The sequence below is a fragment of the Leptopilina boulardi genome, unplaced genomic scaffold, assembly GCF_019393585.1.
Source record: "Leptopilina boulardi isolate dan_hultmark-lab unplaced genomic scaffold, ZJU_Lbou_2.1 LbouV2_332, whole genome shotgun sequence".
Lineage (NCBI taxonomy): Eukaryota > Metazoa > Arthropoda > Insecta > Hymenoptera > Figitidae > Leptopilina > Leptopilina boulardi.
The window spans coordinates 2,448,386-2,464,853 of NW_026137899.1; the positions used below are offsets into that span (position 1 = coordinate 2,448,386).

The window sequence follows — 16,468 nt, forward strand, 5'->3', positions numbered from 1 at the left end:
ACACTATTTCCAGTAAAAAAAACTAATTAAGATGAATTGAAATGAATTAACTTTTTTGTCAAGGTCCAATTCGTATTTGTCGCTAAGCAAGATTCAGTGAAGATCTTTGTATATTCAATTCAATTTGTACCAATGAGTTTTCACCTGGTTTTCACAGGTTGAGAAATCAAACAAAATGACCAACTTGTCTATTGAATTTGTACTGACGAGAATTGAAAAAAATTAATGCTCTAAAGTTTGTTCATTGAATTAGTACATATAGAGAGTTTGGAAGTTTAATACAACTTTGTCGAATTCAGGAGAATTGCAACATAACTCCCCTGTAAAAAAAGAATTGTAAGCAGTGGCGTGATTCCGTATTAGAAGTAGTGAGGTTGAAATACGGAAAACGAGCTCTCTAAATATGAATCAGTGAAAAAGTCACTGGTCTCAAGTCAGTCGCTAAATTCTAGCTATTTGAATCAGTGGTTTTCAGTGACAGTTAGTGACATTTTACTGGAAAATCAATTACTTTGACTGAAAATCAGTGAAATGTTACTGATTCAAATAGCTAGAATTTAGCGACTGATTTGAGACCAGTGACTTTTTCAGAGATTCAAAGTTAGAGAGAGAATTCACTTATTTGAAGGAATGGGGAATAAGTAATTCGGACAGTTTAAATACGTGAGGTTTTTAATTAGTGAATAAAAATTAAAAAATGCGTGAGTGATCATTAATAGTTATATGTAATGAGAGAGACAAGTTAGCAGAATGTAAAAATACCTGTGTTTAGTAAAAATAGTGATGTTTAAAGGAATAAATAAAAGTTAAAAGTGAAATATGAGTAATTAATTTTATATAAAAAGTTATTTGAAATTTATTAAAAGCCAATTAATATTCAACATGTAGGTAAAAGTAATAAATTTTATTGTATTTTGAAACTATTGATTCATTCTAATTTTTCGTTAAACTAATGAGATTTGTAAAAATAAATTTGAGAAAAATGTTCTACTTTTTCAATTAAAAATTATTAATTTATAGATAATAATAAAAATAACGAAACTAATAATAATAATAAAAACAACTGGAAATCATGTTCTTTCAATTATTTAATTAATGAAATACAGCCCATGTTAATCAAATTAATTAGAATATTAAAAATCTATTAATAATAGTCTATTACTAACAAAACATAGTACACGATGTCAGTAAAGAAGTACGCTCATCTACTTTTTTCCACGTTACGTATTAGAACCCGTCACTTCACGTATTTCCACTCCCAAGTAGCACGGAATATTGGTTAAATGTCACGGTGATATCAAGTGGGAATATTCCTGTGATATTCAGGTGATATAATGTCCGCTTCACGGGGACATTCTACGGTGATATATCTGTGATATTCGCGTGACATTCCTATAATACTGAGGGAATATCACAGGAATATTACCGTGGAATATCCCCGTGAAGCGGACATTATACCATATAAATGTCACAGGAATATCCCCATTTGATATCACATTGACATTCAATAAGTCAATAAGAATTTTTTTAACATTTAGTTTTTTCTTTTAAATCGGACAAAAATTGCAATTTTTAACCAATTTTTGTAAAGAAAAGCTCATTTTACTCAGTGAAATGGTTTATTTCCTATTGGGGAGATAAAAATTTTAGTTCAATTTTTATGTAGAAAACTAGTGGCACCTCAACTAATAGAAAGAGTGATGTTCGCCCTCCCTTTGCGGCGTTTAGTGAACTTAACTGATCAAACTCACGAATTCAAACGAATTGACTAACGCAATTATTGGATTCGTGTAGACGAATTAGAAAGAATTAAAGCTTAGAAAACTACTTCACAGATATCGAACGAATTGAGGTCCGTTAACCTGGCTTGTCCACATTGTCCAATCTGGATAAAACCTATTTGAAAATTAAGGGCTAATTTAAGGCTAATTTAATGCCCTAATGACGAATTTAATGCTCGGCATTTTCTTTAAAAAACTTGTGGACAAACTAGCTTAACATTAAGGTGGCTTGACCACACAATGAAGGAGCACTCGTAGGAAGGTCTACTATAAGTCAAAATTTAGGGCTTTTTTAAGGCTCTTCAATGCTTTATTGCCGAATTTAATGCCAGCATCATTTCGCGAAATATTTGCAAAAATTCAACTTTTACGTTATCTCAGTTTGTCCACATCATGAAGGAACACTCGTAGAAAGGTCTACTATGGATCAAAATTTAGGGCTTTTTTAAGGGTTCCTCAATGCTCTATTGCCGAATTTAATGCCGGCATTATTTCACGAATTATTTGCAAAAATTCATGTTTTACATTACAACAGTTTGTCCAAAAAACGAAGGAATACTCCTAGGAAGGTCTACTATAGGTCAAAATTTAGGCCTTTTTAAGGCTTTTGAATGGTCTATTGTGGAATTTAATGCCAGCATCATTTCGCGAAATATTTGCAAAAATTCAAATTTAACGCTATATTAGTTTGTCCACACATTGAAGGAATACTCTTAGGAAGGTCTTCTAGGTGTCAAAATTTAGGGCTTATTTAAAACTCTTAAATGCTTTTATGCCAAAGGGTATAGGGGGTTAAGGATACAAAAAGTGCCGTTGCAGGTATTCTGTTCAAATTGACACCATATATTGCTACCCCTATGAATATAAAATTCTGCAAGTATGAACCCATAATTCGAATTTTTGGGGGAGTTATGGTGGGGAAAAGGAAAATAAAGAAATCCACTTTTCTCGAAAACTACTGAACCGATTTTAATGAGCTTTGAATATGTTATACACGTCGCTGAAACAATTCTAAAAAAAAAATCTCAAAATTTTTTTTTGAAAAAAAGTCAAAAATAATTAATTTTGAAATTTTCAAAAATTTTTTTTGGGGTGATTTTTTGAAGTGACCACTTTAATTTTTTCTTTAAAAATTACCTTATAATATCCCCTTTAACATATATTTTTTTCAGATTTTTAAAAAATGTAGTTTTTGAATAATTTAACGAAAACCATCGTCGCGCTACATGACGCAGGGCGCACAGTGTACTGATGCAGTAAAGGGTGTTCCAAAGGTATGGAAACTTTCAAATATCTCGAAAAGTACGAATTTTTGTAAAAAATGTTCAAGACAAAAGTTGTTCCAAACAAAAAGATGTACATCTTTGAAAACAAAAAATTGGGCCCGGAGCCCAATGTTGGGCCCAATAATGAAAAAAGTGGTTTTCTTAAATGAGACCACTAATTTTCAGTATCAAATTCGTAATCCCCATGAAATTCTGCGTTCAGACATGTGGTATAAGTGCCCAAAATATTGGGCCCAATCCAAGATATTGGGTCCAAAATTTATCAACAGATAAATAAATTTTAGAAAATCGCATCTTGGAGAGATTTTGAGATCACAGGATTAGAAATTGTGCATAGAGCCCGATGTAAGATTCTGCAGCCCAATGTGTGGGCCCAATATTTTTGGAATTTGTACCACAAGTCTAAACCCAGAATTTCATAACGATTACGAAATAGAAGAAAACTAATTTTTTTACTGCCTCACATTGGGCTGCGAAATCTTACATTGGGCTCTGTGCCCAATTGGAAAAGTAGCTTTGAATTTTTAATCCTGTGACCCCAAAAACTACAAAAGATGCGATTTTATAAATTTATTTATTTAACGAAAAATGTTGGGCCAAATCTCGGACATTGGGCCCAATATTTTTTGGCTTTTGTACTACAAGTTTAAACCCAGAATTTCATAACGATTCTGAAATGGATACTGAAAATTAGTGGGTTTTATTTAAACAACTAATTTTTTCAATGTGTGCCTCACATTGGGCCGCGGAATCTTACATTGGGCTTTGTGTACAATTTGAAAATTAGCTTCGAATTTCTAATCCTATGACCCCAAAAACTCCTAAAGATGCGATTTTTTAAATTTATTAAACGAAAAATGTTTGGCCTAATCCCAGACATTGGGCCCAATATTTTTGTCATTTTTACTACAAGTCTAACTCAAGAAATTCATGGGGATTACGAATTGGATACTGAAAATTAATGGGTTTTATTCAAGACAACTAATTTTTTTTACCGTGGGCCTCACATTGGGCGGCGGAATCTTACATTGGGCTCCATGCCCAATTTGAAAATTAGCTTCCAATTTCTAATCCCGTGATCTCAAAATCTCTCCAAGATGCGATTTTCTAAAATTTATTTATCTGTTGATAAATTTTAGACCCAATATCTTGGATTGGGCCCAATATTTTGGGCACTTATACCACATGTCTGAACGCAGAATTTCATGGGGATTACGAATTTGATACTGAAAATTAGTGGTCTCATTTAAGAAAACCACTTTTTTCATTATTGGGCCCAACATTGGGCTCCGGGCCCAATTTTTTGTTTTCAAAGATGTACATCTTTTTGTTTGGAACAACTTTTGTCTTGAACATTTTTTACAAAAATTCGTACTTTTCGAGATATTTGAAAGTTTCCATACCTTTGGAACACCCTTTACTGCATCAGTACACTGTGCGCCCTGCGTCATGTAGCGCGACGATGGTTTTCGTTAAATTATTCAAAAACTACATTTTTTAAAAATCTGAAAAAAATATATGTTAAAGGGGATATTATAAGGTAATTTTTAAAGAAAAAATTAAAGTGGTCACTTCAAAAAATCACCCCAAAAAAAATTTTTGAAAATTTCAAAATTAATTATTTTTGACTTTTTTTCAAAAAAAAATTTTGAGATTTTTTTTTAGAATTGTTTCAGCGACGTGTATAACATATTCAAAGCTCATTAAAATCGGTTCAGTAGTTTTCGAGAAAAGTGGATTTCTTTATTTTCCTTTTCCCCACCATAACTCCCCCAAAAATTCGAATTATGGGTTCATACTTGCAGAATTTTATATTCATAGGGGTAGCAATATATGGTGTCAATTTGAACAGAATACCTGCAACGGCACTTTTTGTATCCTTAACCCCCTATACCCTTTAACACTACCTTAGCAAGTCTAAACGATTTTTTTTAAAAATAAGCACTTAAGAATTACTTGCTTATTTATTGCTCGTAAATAGCACTGTATTGGCTGTTTAAAAATGATCTACTAATCCTAAAAACTACTCCCGACTAGTTAAAAAATCTATTTTTGAATTTTTTTATATAAAATAACGATTTTTTTTATAAATAAATTATTTTTTTTAACTTTAGACCCGTTGTTTTACTTTTTTTATATTTACATACATGGAAATACTACTAAAATACTTTGCAAAATGTTTTACTGAAAACCAGATTACCCTTTTTCGATGATTACTCGAAATTTTTTTTGCATTATATTTTTACTATTTTCAGGTATGTAAAAATAAAAAAAAGTAAAAATAATAGCTTTTACAGTTTAAAAAAATTAATTTGTTTATTAAAAATCGTTTTTTTCGATATAAAAATGTAAAAGAAATTTTTGAACTATTGAGGCGAAGTTTTTGAAGTTGTTGGATCGTTTTTGAAAATGCAATTTAGTGCTATAATAATGAGCTTTAAATTAGACCTATATTCCAAAGTACTTGTTTTTTGTAAAAACTCAGTTTGAAGTACTCAGGGGTAGTTTTTGAAATTGGTGGATCATTTTTGAACATCTAATTTAGTGCTATTTAAGAACCCTAAATTAGCCCTTAATTTCTAATTACTTGATTTTGAAAAAATTGATTTTGATTTTCTCAGGGGTGGTTTTTTGAAGTTGGTGGATCATTTTTGAATATCCAATTCGGTGCTCGTAAAGAGCCATAAATTATCCCTAAATTCCTAAGTACTTTTTCATGAAAAAATTGAGTTTGAAATACTCATGTATAGTTTTTAAAATTAGTGAATCACTTTTGAACATTTATTTAGTTCTATTTATGAGCCTTATATTATCCTTAATTTCTAAGTACTTGTTTTTTGAAAAAATTGAGTTAGAACTACCCAGGGGTAGTTTTAGAAGTTAGTAGATTATTTTAGAACATTTAATTTAGTTTTATTTAAGAGCCTTAAATTAGCCCTAAATTCATAAGTACTTGTTTTTGGAAAACATTGTGTTTGAACTAATTATGTGTAGTTTTTAAAATTGGTGGATCAATTTTGAACATCCAATTTAGTGCTATTTATGAGCCCCAAATTCTTTAGTACTTTTTTTTAAAAAAATTGAGTTTGAACTACTCAGGGGTAGTTTTTGAAATTGGTGGATCATTTTTGAACATCTAATTAAGTGCTTTTTAAGAACTCTAAATGTATGTGTTTGTTTTTTGAAAATATTAAGTTTGAATTATTTGAGGGTAGGTTTTGTGTTTGGTTTTCTATCAGTTACTTGGTTGGGGTGCTTGGGAGTGCATTTTTAAAAAGTCAATTTAGTGCTATTGAAGAACACTAATTTAGCTCCTAAGTCCTATATGATTATTGTTTGGTTAAATCAAGTTTTAATAATTGGGGATGTTTTTTTGAACTTAGGGGTGGTTTTTGAAAAATTTAAATAGTCTTAGTTGAAAAATCTACTCTCTAAATCTGAATTAGTAGTTTTCTACTAATGAAAGAGTGCGTATTCGTTTACCAATTGAATTAGTAACAGTTTTTACTAATTTTTAGTAAAAAAAACTACTAATTCATTGAGTAAATCGGCTTACTAATTTGAAATAGTAAGAAATACGACTTACTCCATAAATCAGTAGTTTTCTACTAGCAATTAGTAGTTTTTTTTACTACAAATTAGTCATAACTGTTACTAATTCACTTAGTAAACGAATACGCACTCTTTCATTAGTAGAAAACTACTAATCCAGATCTAGCTTGAAGTCAAGCTAGGAGTACCAAGGGTTACTTTAAATAGGTAAAGGGCCCTAAATTTTTGCATGTGGTACTAAATTAGCCCTAATTGAGCCCTAAATGTTAGCATATATAAAAGCTTTTTTCGTGGAAGTGGTACTTGTAGGATTCACGACCTTTTTGGCTAGACTTTTCAGACGAGCGACGCTATTTAGGGTCTGACTAGTGGCTGAGTAGCAGCAGAAATGGGCAAGCTTATCAAGTAAAAGTTGAATTTTTGCAAATATTTCGCGAAATGATACTGGCATTAAATTCGGCAATAAAGCATTGAAGAGACTTAAAAAAGCCATAAATTTTGACCTATAGTATAGACCTTTCTACGAGTGTTCCTACAGTGTGTGGACAAATTGATATCAAGTAAAAATTAAATTTTTCAATTATTTCGCGAAATAATGCCGGCATTAAATTCCACAATAGACCATTCAAAAGCCTTAAAAAGGCCTAAATTTTGACCTATAGTAGATCTTCCTAGGAGTGTTCCTTCGTTTTTTGGACAAACTGTTGTAATGTAAAACATGAATTTTTGCAAATAATTCGCGAAATAATGCCGGCATTAAATTCGACAATAGAGCATTCAAGAGCCTTAAAAAAGCCCTAAATTGTGACCTATAGTAGACCTTCCTACGAGTGCTCCTTCATTGTGTGGACAAGCCACCTTAATGTTAATTAGCCCTTAATTTTCAAATAGGTTTTATCCAGTTCGGACAATGTGGACAAGCCAGGTTAATGGGCCTAACGAATTGAGGGTGTTACGTCGTAACAATTTTATTGACGTTATCTTCTATTTATGAATCTTAGAAAACTCTCGAATAGAAATAATTACAGAAGCAGATGTTTATTTTATCCCTCATAACAAAAGAATATCCATAGGATATCCATATCAATGGTCGATATCCTAGAATGGTCCCCAGGATATCTTGGGATATCCATAGGATATCCCTAAGACATCCACAAAATATCTATTGGATATTATATCGCAGGATATCCATGGGATATCCTCAGGATGTCCGTGGGATATTCTTAGGATATTCACGGGATATTTAATATCTCAAGATATATTTTTAAAGGTTAAAATTGTTAAGCTAATATAATGAATAATAATATAATAAAAACAAAAATCTTATGAGCTTCTAATTTATTTTAATTGAAGATTTGAAACGCATTTTTCAAAGTTTTTAAATAAACTCATGCACTTAATGTATAATTAATATTAATAGTTATTCGTTATTTGCGGGGAAGAATTTATATTGTTTAAAGCCAATTTATTTTGTGACAATATTAAGCATATGAATAAAGGAATGACTCACGAATGAGAAAAAAATTAGTTAATAATTTTTCAAATAAAATAACTTTCTCGAAAAACAAGTTGCATTTTATTTTATTTATATAAAATTTAATTCACAGAATATTCTCACTCGTAGTCTCATAATGACTTTAAAAACAGTATCCTGAGATTATCTTCTTGACATCCAGAAGATATACTGAGAATATCCTGAAAATATCTGTGGGATATCCTGACGATATCTATGGGATATCCTGATGATATCTGTAGGATATCCTGACGATATCTATGGGATATCTGAAGGACATTTATGAAAGTCTATAGAGATGTCCAGAAGATATCCATGGGATATCCAAAGGATATCCAAAGGATATCCAAACCGCAGATTTTTTGGATATCCTTAAGATCCTTTTGATATCCATAGAACATCCCTAGGATATCTGCGGGATATTATCAATATATCCCAAGATGTCTTGTGTTATTAGGGATAACTCATTGTCAAATTCAACAATTTCTAAAAATAAACGTGTCCCTTATTTCATGAACTCAAGGATGAGTCCTCTGTAAAATAAATAATTTCATTACGGTACTGGGTCACTACCTCAGGTACCTGATATCCCTACTGAAAATCCCTGTACAAGATCTTGTACAATTTCCTGTACAGAATCAGCAACTGAAGTTGTACAAGTTCTGACCAGTTCCTGTACAGGAAAATGAATATGAATTTGGAACAAGCTCATGTGTGAGATCTTGTACAAGATCTGGTGCAAGATCTTGTACAAGAAAGATACTTGTACAAGAAAATGTACATGATCTTGTACAATTTCATGTATAAGTACTTGTACATGAACACGTCCATGTTCTTGCACATGTATAGTTGTAAATTTTTTTTTTTTAATAAAATTTGAGAGTTCAATAATTTTTAACCACCAAGATTCGTAAGTCATGCATGCTAAAAACTATTGCGCAGCTGTAAAGGTTAAAGTAAACTATTGCGCAGCCTTTGAAGTTTTTAATGTTTAGTAAAGAAAAACATGAATTAACATGTGCAAGAACATGGACGTGTTCATGTACATTACTTATACATGAGATCATGTAGATTTTCTTGTACAAGTATCTTTCTTGCAAGATCTTGTACAAGATCTCACACATGAATTTGTTCCAAATTCATAACCTTTGCGTTCATACTTTGTCTCTTGATGAGAGACGGGCTGATCACCATCGGCTTCTAACTAGACTAGACGCACAAAATAGCTAGCAAACTTGTAATTAAGTAAATAAAGCACGGTTTTAATAAAGAGTTATAATATTAAAGGTTAAGGGTTGTAGTTTAATTTAACATCCTTACCTATTCTATTCAACCAACTAAAATTAAAACAATTATCTTTGAAATATAATATTGAATTTTTTAAGAAATTTAATGTTTTCAAGATGTACAAGAACAGAGGGTAAGTCAGTTCTATAGAGGCTTGTCGAATTTAGGAGAATTGCAACATAGCTCCAATTCGTATTTGTCGCTAAACGGGATTCATCAAAGCTCTTCGTGAATTCAATCTAATTCACGTCAATCCTTTTTCGTTTACTGGGTACAAAAGCATTACTTAACCTTTATTTTAAATACTGCAAACATTGAAAATATTTATTAAATCTTCGGTGCTACGTGGGAGTATGAAGCCACAACAAAAAGCGTTTCATGAAAATATACAAATCTTTAAGAAAATTTCTTAAAAATTCACCAATTTTCAAAATATTTAACGTGTTGAATATTTTTCAAAGGACTACAACATAGTAAAAAATTATCGAAATCGGTGAGGTAGGCCTGGAAACGTTTCCTAGTAAGAAAAATATGATATTGAATCAACAGTATTTGTGACAAAACTATAAAAAATATTTTTTTTTAAAGCATATGGTATGGAATTTATATAATATTTTATGAATTCTATAGTATATGCTTCTAAATCAATAATTTTTATGTCTTTGGCAGTAATACTGTAGATTTAATAGCATATTTTTCTTAGTGTATTTTTAGTAAATAAATATACAGTTTATTATTTATTGTAAATAAATAAAATTTCTATTTCCAACAGATATCAAGCAATTAATACATTTATTGCATTTTTTCCCCTTAGAGAATGAGTGACTTGCAAGGACATTTTTCATTATTAAATTACCGCAGTATATCGGCATTAGTCTTTGTCTATTGTTGCGGCAAATCAAACACAAACCTAACACTTATTTCATTTTCACGTCACTTATGTGATCTAAAAAGATATTTCAACTTTAAAAGCTAATAAATTTTCCTGGTTGAAATGAATATTTATTATAATTACAATTTCAATTCTAATGCTCATAGTAATGTTTATATATACATATATATTTAATGTGAATAAATTTATCCTTTGAAGTGAAAAAAAATTTCGATTATTAGAATGACGAATGTTTTGCTCTATTTACCAAGTTTATCAATTTAATTTTAAATAAAAATAAAACTAAAAACACATAAATAGAAAAAAGTTAGAAAAGGGTAATAAATATTAATTTGACAAAAAAATAAGAGTCATTTTATGAAGCAATACTTTTATGCATTTATCTCCATCGATATTTCATATTTTTAATGTATGTAAATATAGGGAGAGTATAAATATATTTTTTTTGATGATAATAAAAATTAAATTTCAAAATTATACTTTTCATTTAATTAAAACTAAACATATTTTTATGATTAAAACTTTTTTTAATTTATTACTACGAGTATTATGTACCTAACCCTAAATCTATATAAATGTATCAATTACGTACACGGAAAGAAAATTCTTTACAATAAATGTTAAAAATGATACAAAAATTTAGTATATTCTTTAGCAGGTCATGGAAACTAAGGCTATTTATTAAAAATTAATATATTTTTAGCAAAAGCTTTGTAGAAACAGTTTTATCAGAAATTAAAATTACTATTCCAAAATTCATAAGAAAGTTTTCTTATTTTTACTAAAACTATATGAAAAAGGGAAGCGGAATTAAAAAGCGCGCATTTCATTTGGTAAAACTATACGAAAAATTGAAAGCGACGTTAAAATAAAAGAAAAAAATTTTTCATTATTTGCTACCTGTCGAAGGATTGGGTCATCGTTGTTAATTGTTCTCTATTGTAGTATAGGATGCAGGTATGGTTTATATACACAACTACACACGCACGCAGGTTCGCTTAGATTTTCTTAACATATATCCCTACCTAACTTATCGAAAATACACATATACTTTTAAAAATTAATTACTACTCGTTATGTGAACTTTTAAGTTGTTCGGTTATAAGATCCACATTCAATTCAGTTTAATCTTAATATTGATTAAAGAAATACAATATATATTTTACATAAATTCGAAAAACAAATCATTTTAATAAATATAACTGAAATAGAATGAATGGAAAAAATAGCCACATACAGGAGTAATCATCATGACTTTTCGTTAGCAATAGGTCAAAGTCGTTCAGACTCGCACGGTTGCCTTCGGTCCCTCTTCCCCAACCTTCTTTTCTGAAATTTTCGTATCGGCTATACTAAAATTTGAAAATATTGAAGCAATTAACGTAATCATTTTATAATGATATTTCTAAAATTCTTAATAAAAATTGTCATTTGAGTTTCCTATAGTAAAATTTTAATTTATTTTCAAATGACTTTACTAATTTTTATTTTCTAACTATATTATATAATATTATTTTTATTTCAGGCTTTCTTAAAAGTGATAATAATAATTAATCGAATCCGTTAGTTTCCATTACATGCTACCAACTATAGTAAATATTGATTTCAAAATAATAAATATTATTACAACTTTTCTTTCCGTGTAGAATCTTTCCACGTGGATGAAATTACCCTTGTTTATAGAAAAAATTTTAAAATTTGTTTTAACAATTGTTAAAAAGTAGTACGTTATATAACTAGTGGCGAAAGTGTGATTTTGAGAGAGTGAAGTTGTCATACCGTAATACCTCTATGACAAACTTTTACAGAACTTTCCGAGTAATCTTACTGAGTAAATTTTCTTCGTGTACAGGAGGGATCCCAAGAGAGTGCGCTATACAAAAAATGTATATGGCACTTTTTTATAGGAACATTACTTGTCTCAAAATAGTTATTTACGATACAAGTGCGTAAAGTCGTTGATTATACAAATGTGAAATTAGCAGCACGAACACAGAAAAAACTTCAACTCATTTTTGTTACAACTCATTTTGAGTAGGGTATCGATATGGATAAGGGACAAACTTCATGTTACTTAAAATGATTCTTCCCGGAACTTTAGATATCCTGGAACGGATCCTGCATAGGATTCTTAACAGGATCCCTTAGGTAACCTTTAAGGATTCCATGAAGGAACCTCTAGGGACCCTTTAAATATCCTGTACAGGAATTTTTAGCTCGGGTGTCACAACTTGAAAGTTGAGGGTTCGAAATGTTTGAATTAGAAAAAAATATGTATCAACATTATAAATATGTAGCTTTCTAACTTTCCTCTTTGTCCTTCTCTCATTAATCAGTCACAAGAATGTGTAAAATTTTTACGCATTTTTAAAAAATTTTTTAAGTTTCTAAAAAAAATTAAAAACTAACTAAAATTACTTAATTATTACTTCTTGAAAATCAGTTTTGAAAATTATAGAATGCAATATAATTTACGCACCACTATAGCAATGCGTAAATTAAATATACTTTACGCACTGTTATAAAAAGAGGCACTTTATACACAGTTTTACGTGTGTTAAATTCATCTTTACAAGTTAGTATTGCAAAAACTAAATTAGAAATTGGGTACATAAATATTTATTAGAATTATCAATTAAACCTATTGAAATAAAATAATGTTGCATTTCAGTAGTGGGATTACAAATAGCGCTAGATTCTATGTAGCGTTTTTCGCTATTTAGGGTAAAAAACTTACATATTTTTAGTTAAATTTGTTCTAAATGATGTCAAAAATTAAATAGCGTTGACAGTTTTTTAAAATCTTAAACTGCAAGATCGTAATTCCAAAGAGAATATAAACATCCAGTAGATAAGACCTTTGACATAGAATTCATGTCAATTTCCTAAAAGAGTTTATCTACGTAGCAAACCAATACGACACGAAGGTGGAAACACTTCTCTAACTTCATGTTTGCCAACTGTTATTTTACAATAAAATAATTTACAAAAAATTATTTGATTAAACATTATGATTATTTCAATAAATTTAACCTGAATCCATAATTTTTAACTTCATACTTGCCGCTTTAAAAAGTACTTATAATATAATTTCTATCTTTGAATTTTACCAGCAAAATAATTGTGCTAACCTAAATCTGTGAAACTGATACAATTTTTTTGAGTCACTCAGTAACTAAAAATTTTTGTTAAGTGAATGTAGCTTCAAATCGCTACGTAGCAAAATCTTCGTAGCGCTGTTGCTATTCGTAATCCCACTCCAGAGTTCGAATTTTTCATCGACAATTTTTTTTTACACTTTATGTTTTTGAACAATCAATGGTATGGATATTAAAAAATGTTCATTAAAATGACCGTCTCATGATAATACTACAGGTAATATTGCATGTAATATTGATGTAATATTACAAGTAATATTGAGGTAACATTACATTGTAATATTAAAATAATATTTAGATAATATTACATGACTTTATATATAATGAAAAAATGTTGATATGGCGAGAATTGAACTTCGAGCCTACCGCACATCAATCGAGAGTCTTACACTGAAAGAAATTTTTTGTAATTACTGCCATAATTCTTGCTGTTTCTGTAATATCGTATACCTGAATTAACATGGAACTGTTGCTGCCATACAGTTTGGGTAATCCAACCAAAGGAATAGTACTTCCAAAGAGCAAGATGCCTGAATTAGTGTTTTAAAATTCTCGGTAAAATTGAAACCTGAGAAGGTAAGAAAGAAAATTGCGGTAAATTACCGAAAAAAGAGAATTTATGAGAATATTCATTTAAGTGATTGATAATTGCCTTTTTTAAATTTAAATATGTATTTATATAGTATGTAAGTTATAAATAAACGACCGACATGTTATTAAATGAATAATTTGAACAATGAATATAATAGACTGTAAGGGAGCAGTCCCATGGAGCAGATTAGCAGATTAGCAGAATAGATTTCAGCCAATCAAAAGTTAGTCTCTCGCGGCAAATTTTGCATTTCCGTTAGAGACTGTTTTTTTATTGGTCAACGTCTAATCTGCTAATCTGCTCCATGGGACTGCACCCTAATTTTCTCTGTGTTCTTACTGACAAGATGACAGTCGGGTATATATGCCTGCACTTTTATCCTTGTCTAACAAGTGCGTCGTCATGGCAACATGTGTGTTAGACAAGGATAAAAGTGCAGGCATATAAATGTACCTGATTCAATATAATAATGTAATATTATGTCAATATTAATATATATATATTGTATATTGTAACAAAGATATTTTTCATTATAATAATAATTGTACAGTCAGGAACATATGTCTGTACTTTTATCCTCGTCATACACGTTGTCATGACAACGCACGTGTCAGACAAGGATAAAAGTACAAGTAAAAATTCTCATAAATTGTCAGAGAAAAAACGATCCGGTAATTTACCGGTAAATTACCGTAATCTTCTTTCTCTTCTTGACGTAATTTACTGTCTTTAAAACAACTACCTGAATCAGACTTCACATAGCTAATATAACCTAACTTACCTACCAATTTGATAGACTGTATAACCAATTCAACCAGAAATCTCAACCATAAGTTTATGGCTGAAATTTCGATAGCATGTCTTTCCTTGTAAACTAATGGACCACTTGTGCTTGTAGTATGGCTTTAACTTTTGTGAAATATAAAATACTTTTAGCAACGAATAGATTTAAATCTTTCACAAAAAGTTGAAGCCATATTACAAGCACAAGTGGTCCATTGGTTAAGACTCTCGATTGATGTGCGGTAGGTTGGAAGTTTGATTCCCGTCATGGCGATATTTGTTTATTAAATATAAAGTCATGTAATATTACCTCAATATCACTTGTAATATTACCTCAATATTACTTGTAATATTATCATGAGGCAGACATTTTAATATTACTCTAATATTACACCATAATATTACGAATTCAGGGTGTCTGACAAGGATTGAGAACAAAATTCCCTGACTTTTCCCAGACATTTTTTGATTTTTCCCTGACTTTTTAATAACCTTATTTCTGCTTTCTTTGGACAAAAATATGGCATATTTAACAATAAATTAATTTCTAATGGTAGTAACAAATAGTAATAAAAACCATTCAAGTTTTTTTAGATTAAAAAATTTTTAAATTCACAAAAAATTTTAATTTTTATAGAAATTTACAGAAATTTCCCTGACTTTGAATGAAATTTTCTGAAATTCCCTGACTTTTCCCAGACATTGTCCTGACCAACAAAATTCCCTGACGTTTCCCTGACCGTTAGAGACCCTGGAATTTTGCATGTAATATTACTTTGATATTAAGATAATATTACGTGCTGCTTGGTAATAACAACAAAAATTTCAATAAGTTAAATTTTAGTGGTCCCTCTTCTTAAACATTTACAAAGCATTCTTGACACAATTTAGACGATTCTACTGGAAAAATTTATGATGATTATAAATATTTAAATTATATATATTTATCACCTTCGTCTTGGTATCTGGATGCGCCACTTGCAGCATTCGCAGCTCCTGACGCGAGGCTTTTGAGGGAGTTAAAAAATCCACTCATTCTCCAAATAGAGTTTCTACTCCTTTTTCTTCTACATTTTTCATGTTCACCCTCCTGAGATAATGTGCTTCTTTAAATTCTCTTTTATCCGTTTTCTAGATTCATAATCGTTTATTACTGCTTTGCTTGTCGTCAAATCATTATTATATATTACTCCTCTCATTGCGTGTTCTTAAATACAGTTTTTCGATGCCCAACATTCTGTAATAATTATTTTCAAATTTTGTTCGTTCATCATTTTTTAATTTTTTATTTATTTTATTAATTTATCTTTCAATTAAAAAAAAGTTCAAAAATTAGAAAACAAATACAAAATATCTTTTTTATTTTGGTAAGACTTTCAATATGTTAATATTATATTATTATTTTATAGTCATTTTGTAATAAATTTTTGTTAAAAATAAAATAACAATGACGAAATCCAATTTTTTTAAACAAATTGAAATATCACTATATTTGATTTGGACAATTCCGAAAAATAACGTATTGAAATAAATAAACATTTATAACTTATTGAAATAAATAAACATTTATAACTTATTTAAATAAATAAATATTGATATTTAATGGAAAAAAATGAAAATTATG

The 16,468-nt window shown here is 29.7% G+C and overlaps 1 protein-coding gene across 10 annotated transcripts in view; it reads right to left on the reverse strand.

Annotated features, from left to right (window-relative positions):
• LOC127285389 (uncharacterized) overlaps nucleotides 1-16,468 on the reverse strand; it is a 117,744-nt gene that overhangs the window by 58,744 nt on the left and 42,532 nt on the right. For 3 of the 10 annotated variants that reach the window (XM_051311379.1, XM_051311377.1, XM_051311378.1), the window contains exon 2: nucleotides 15,796-16,081. The exons of the other annotated variants lie outside the window; for them this stretch is intronic. In XM_051311379.1, coding sequence (XP_051167336.1) covers nucleotides 15,796-15,880 — 85 coding nt within the window. In that variant the 5' untranslated portion in view covers nucleotides 15,881-16,081. The remainder of the gene's footprint in view (nucleotides 1-15,795; nucleotides 16,082-16,468) is intronic. 10 annotated transcript variants of the gene reach the window in all.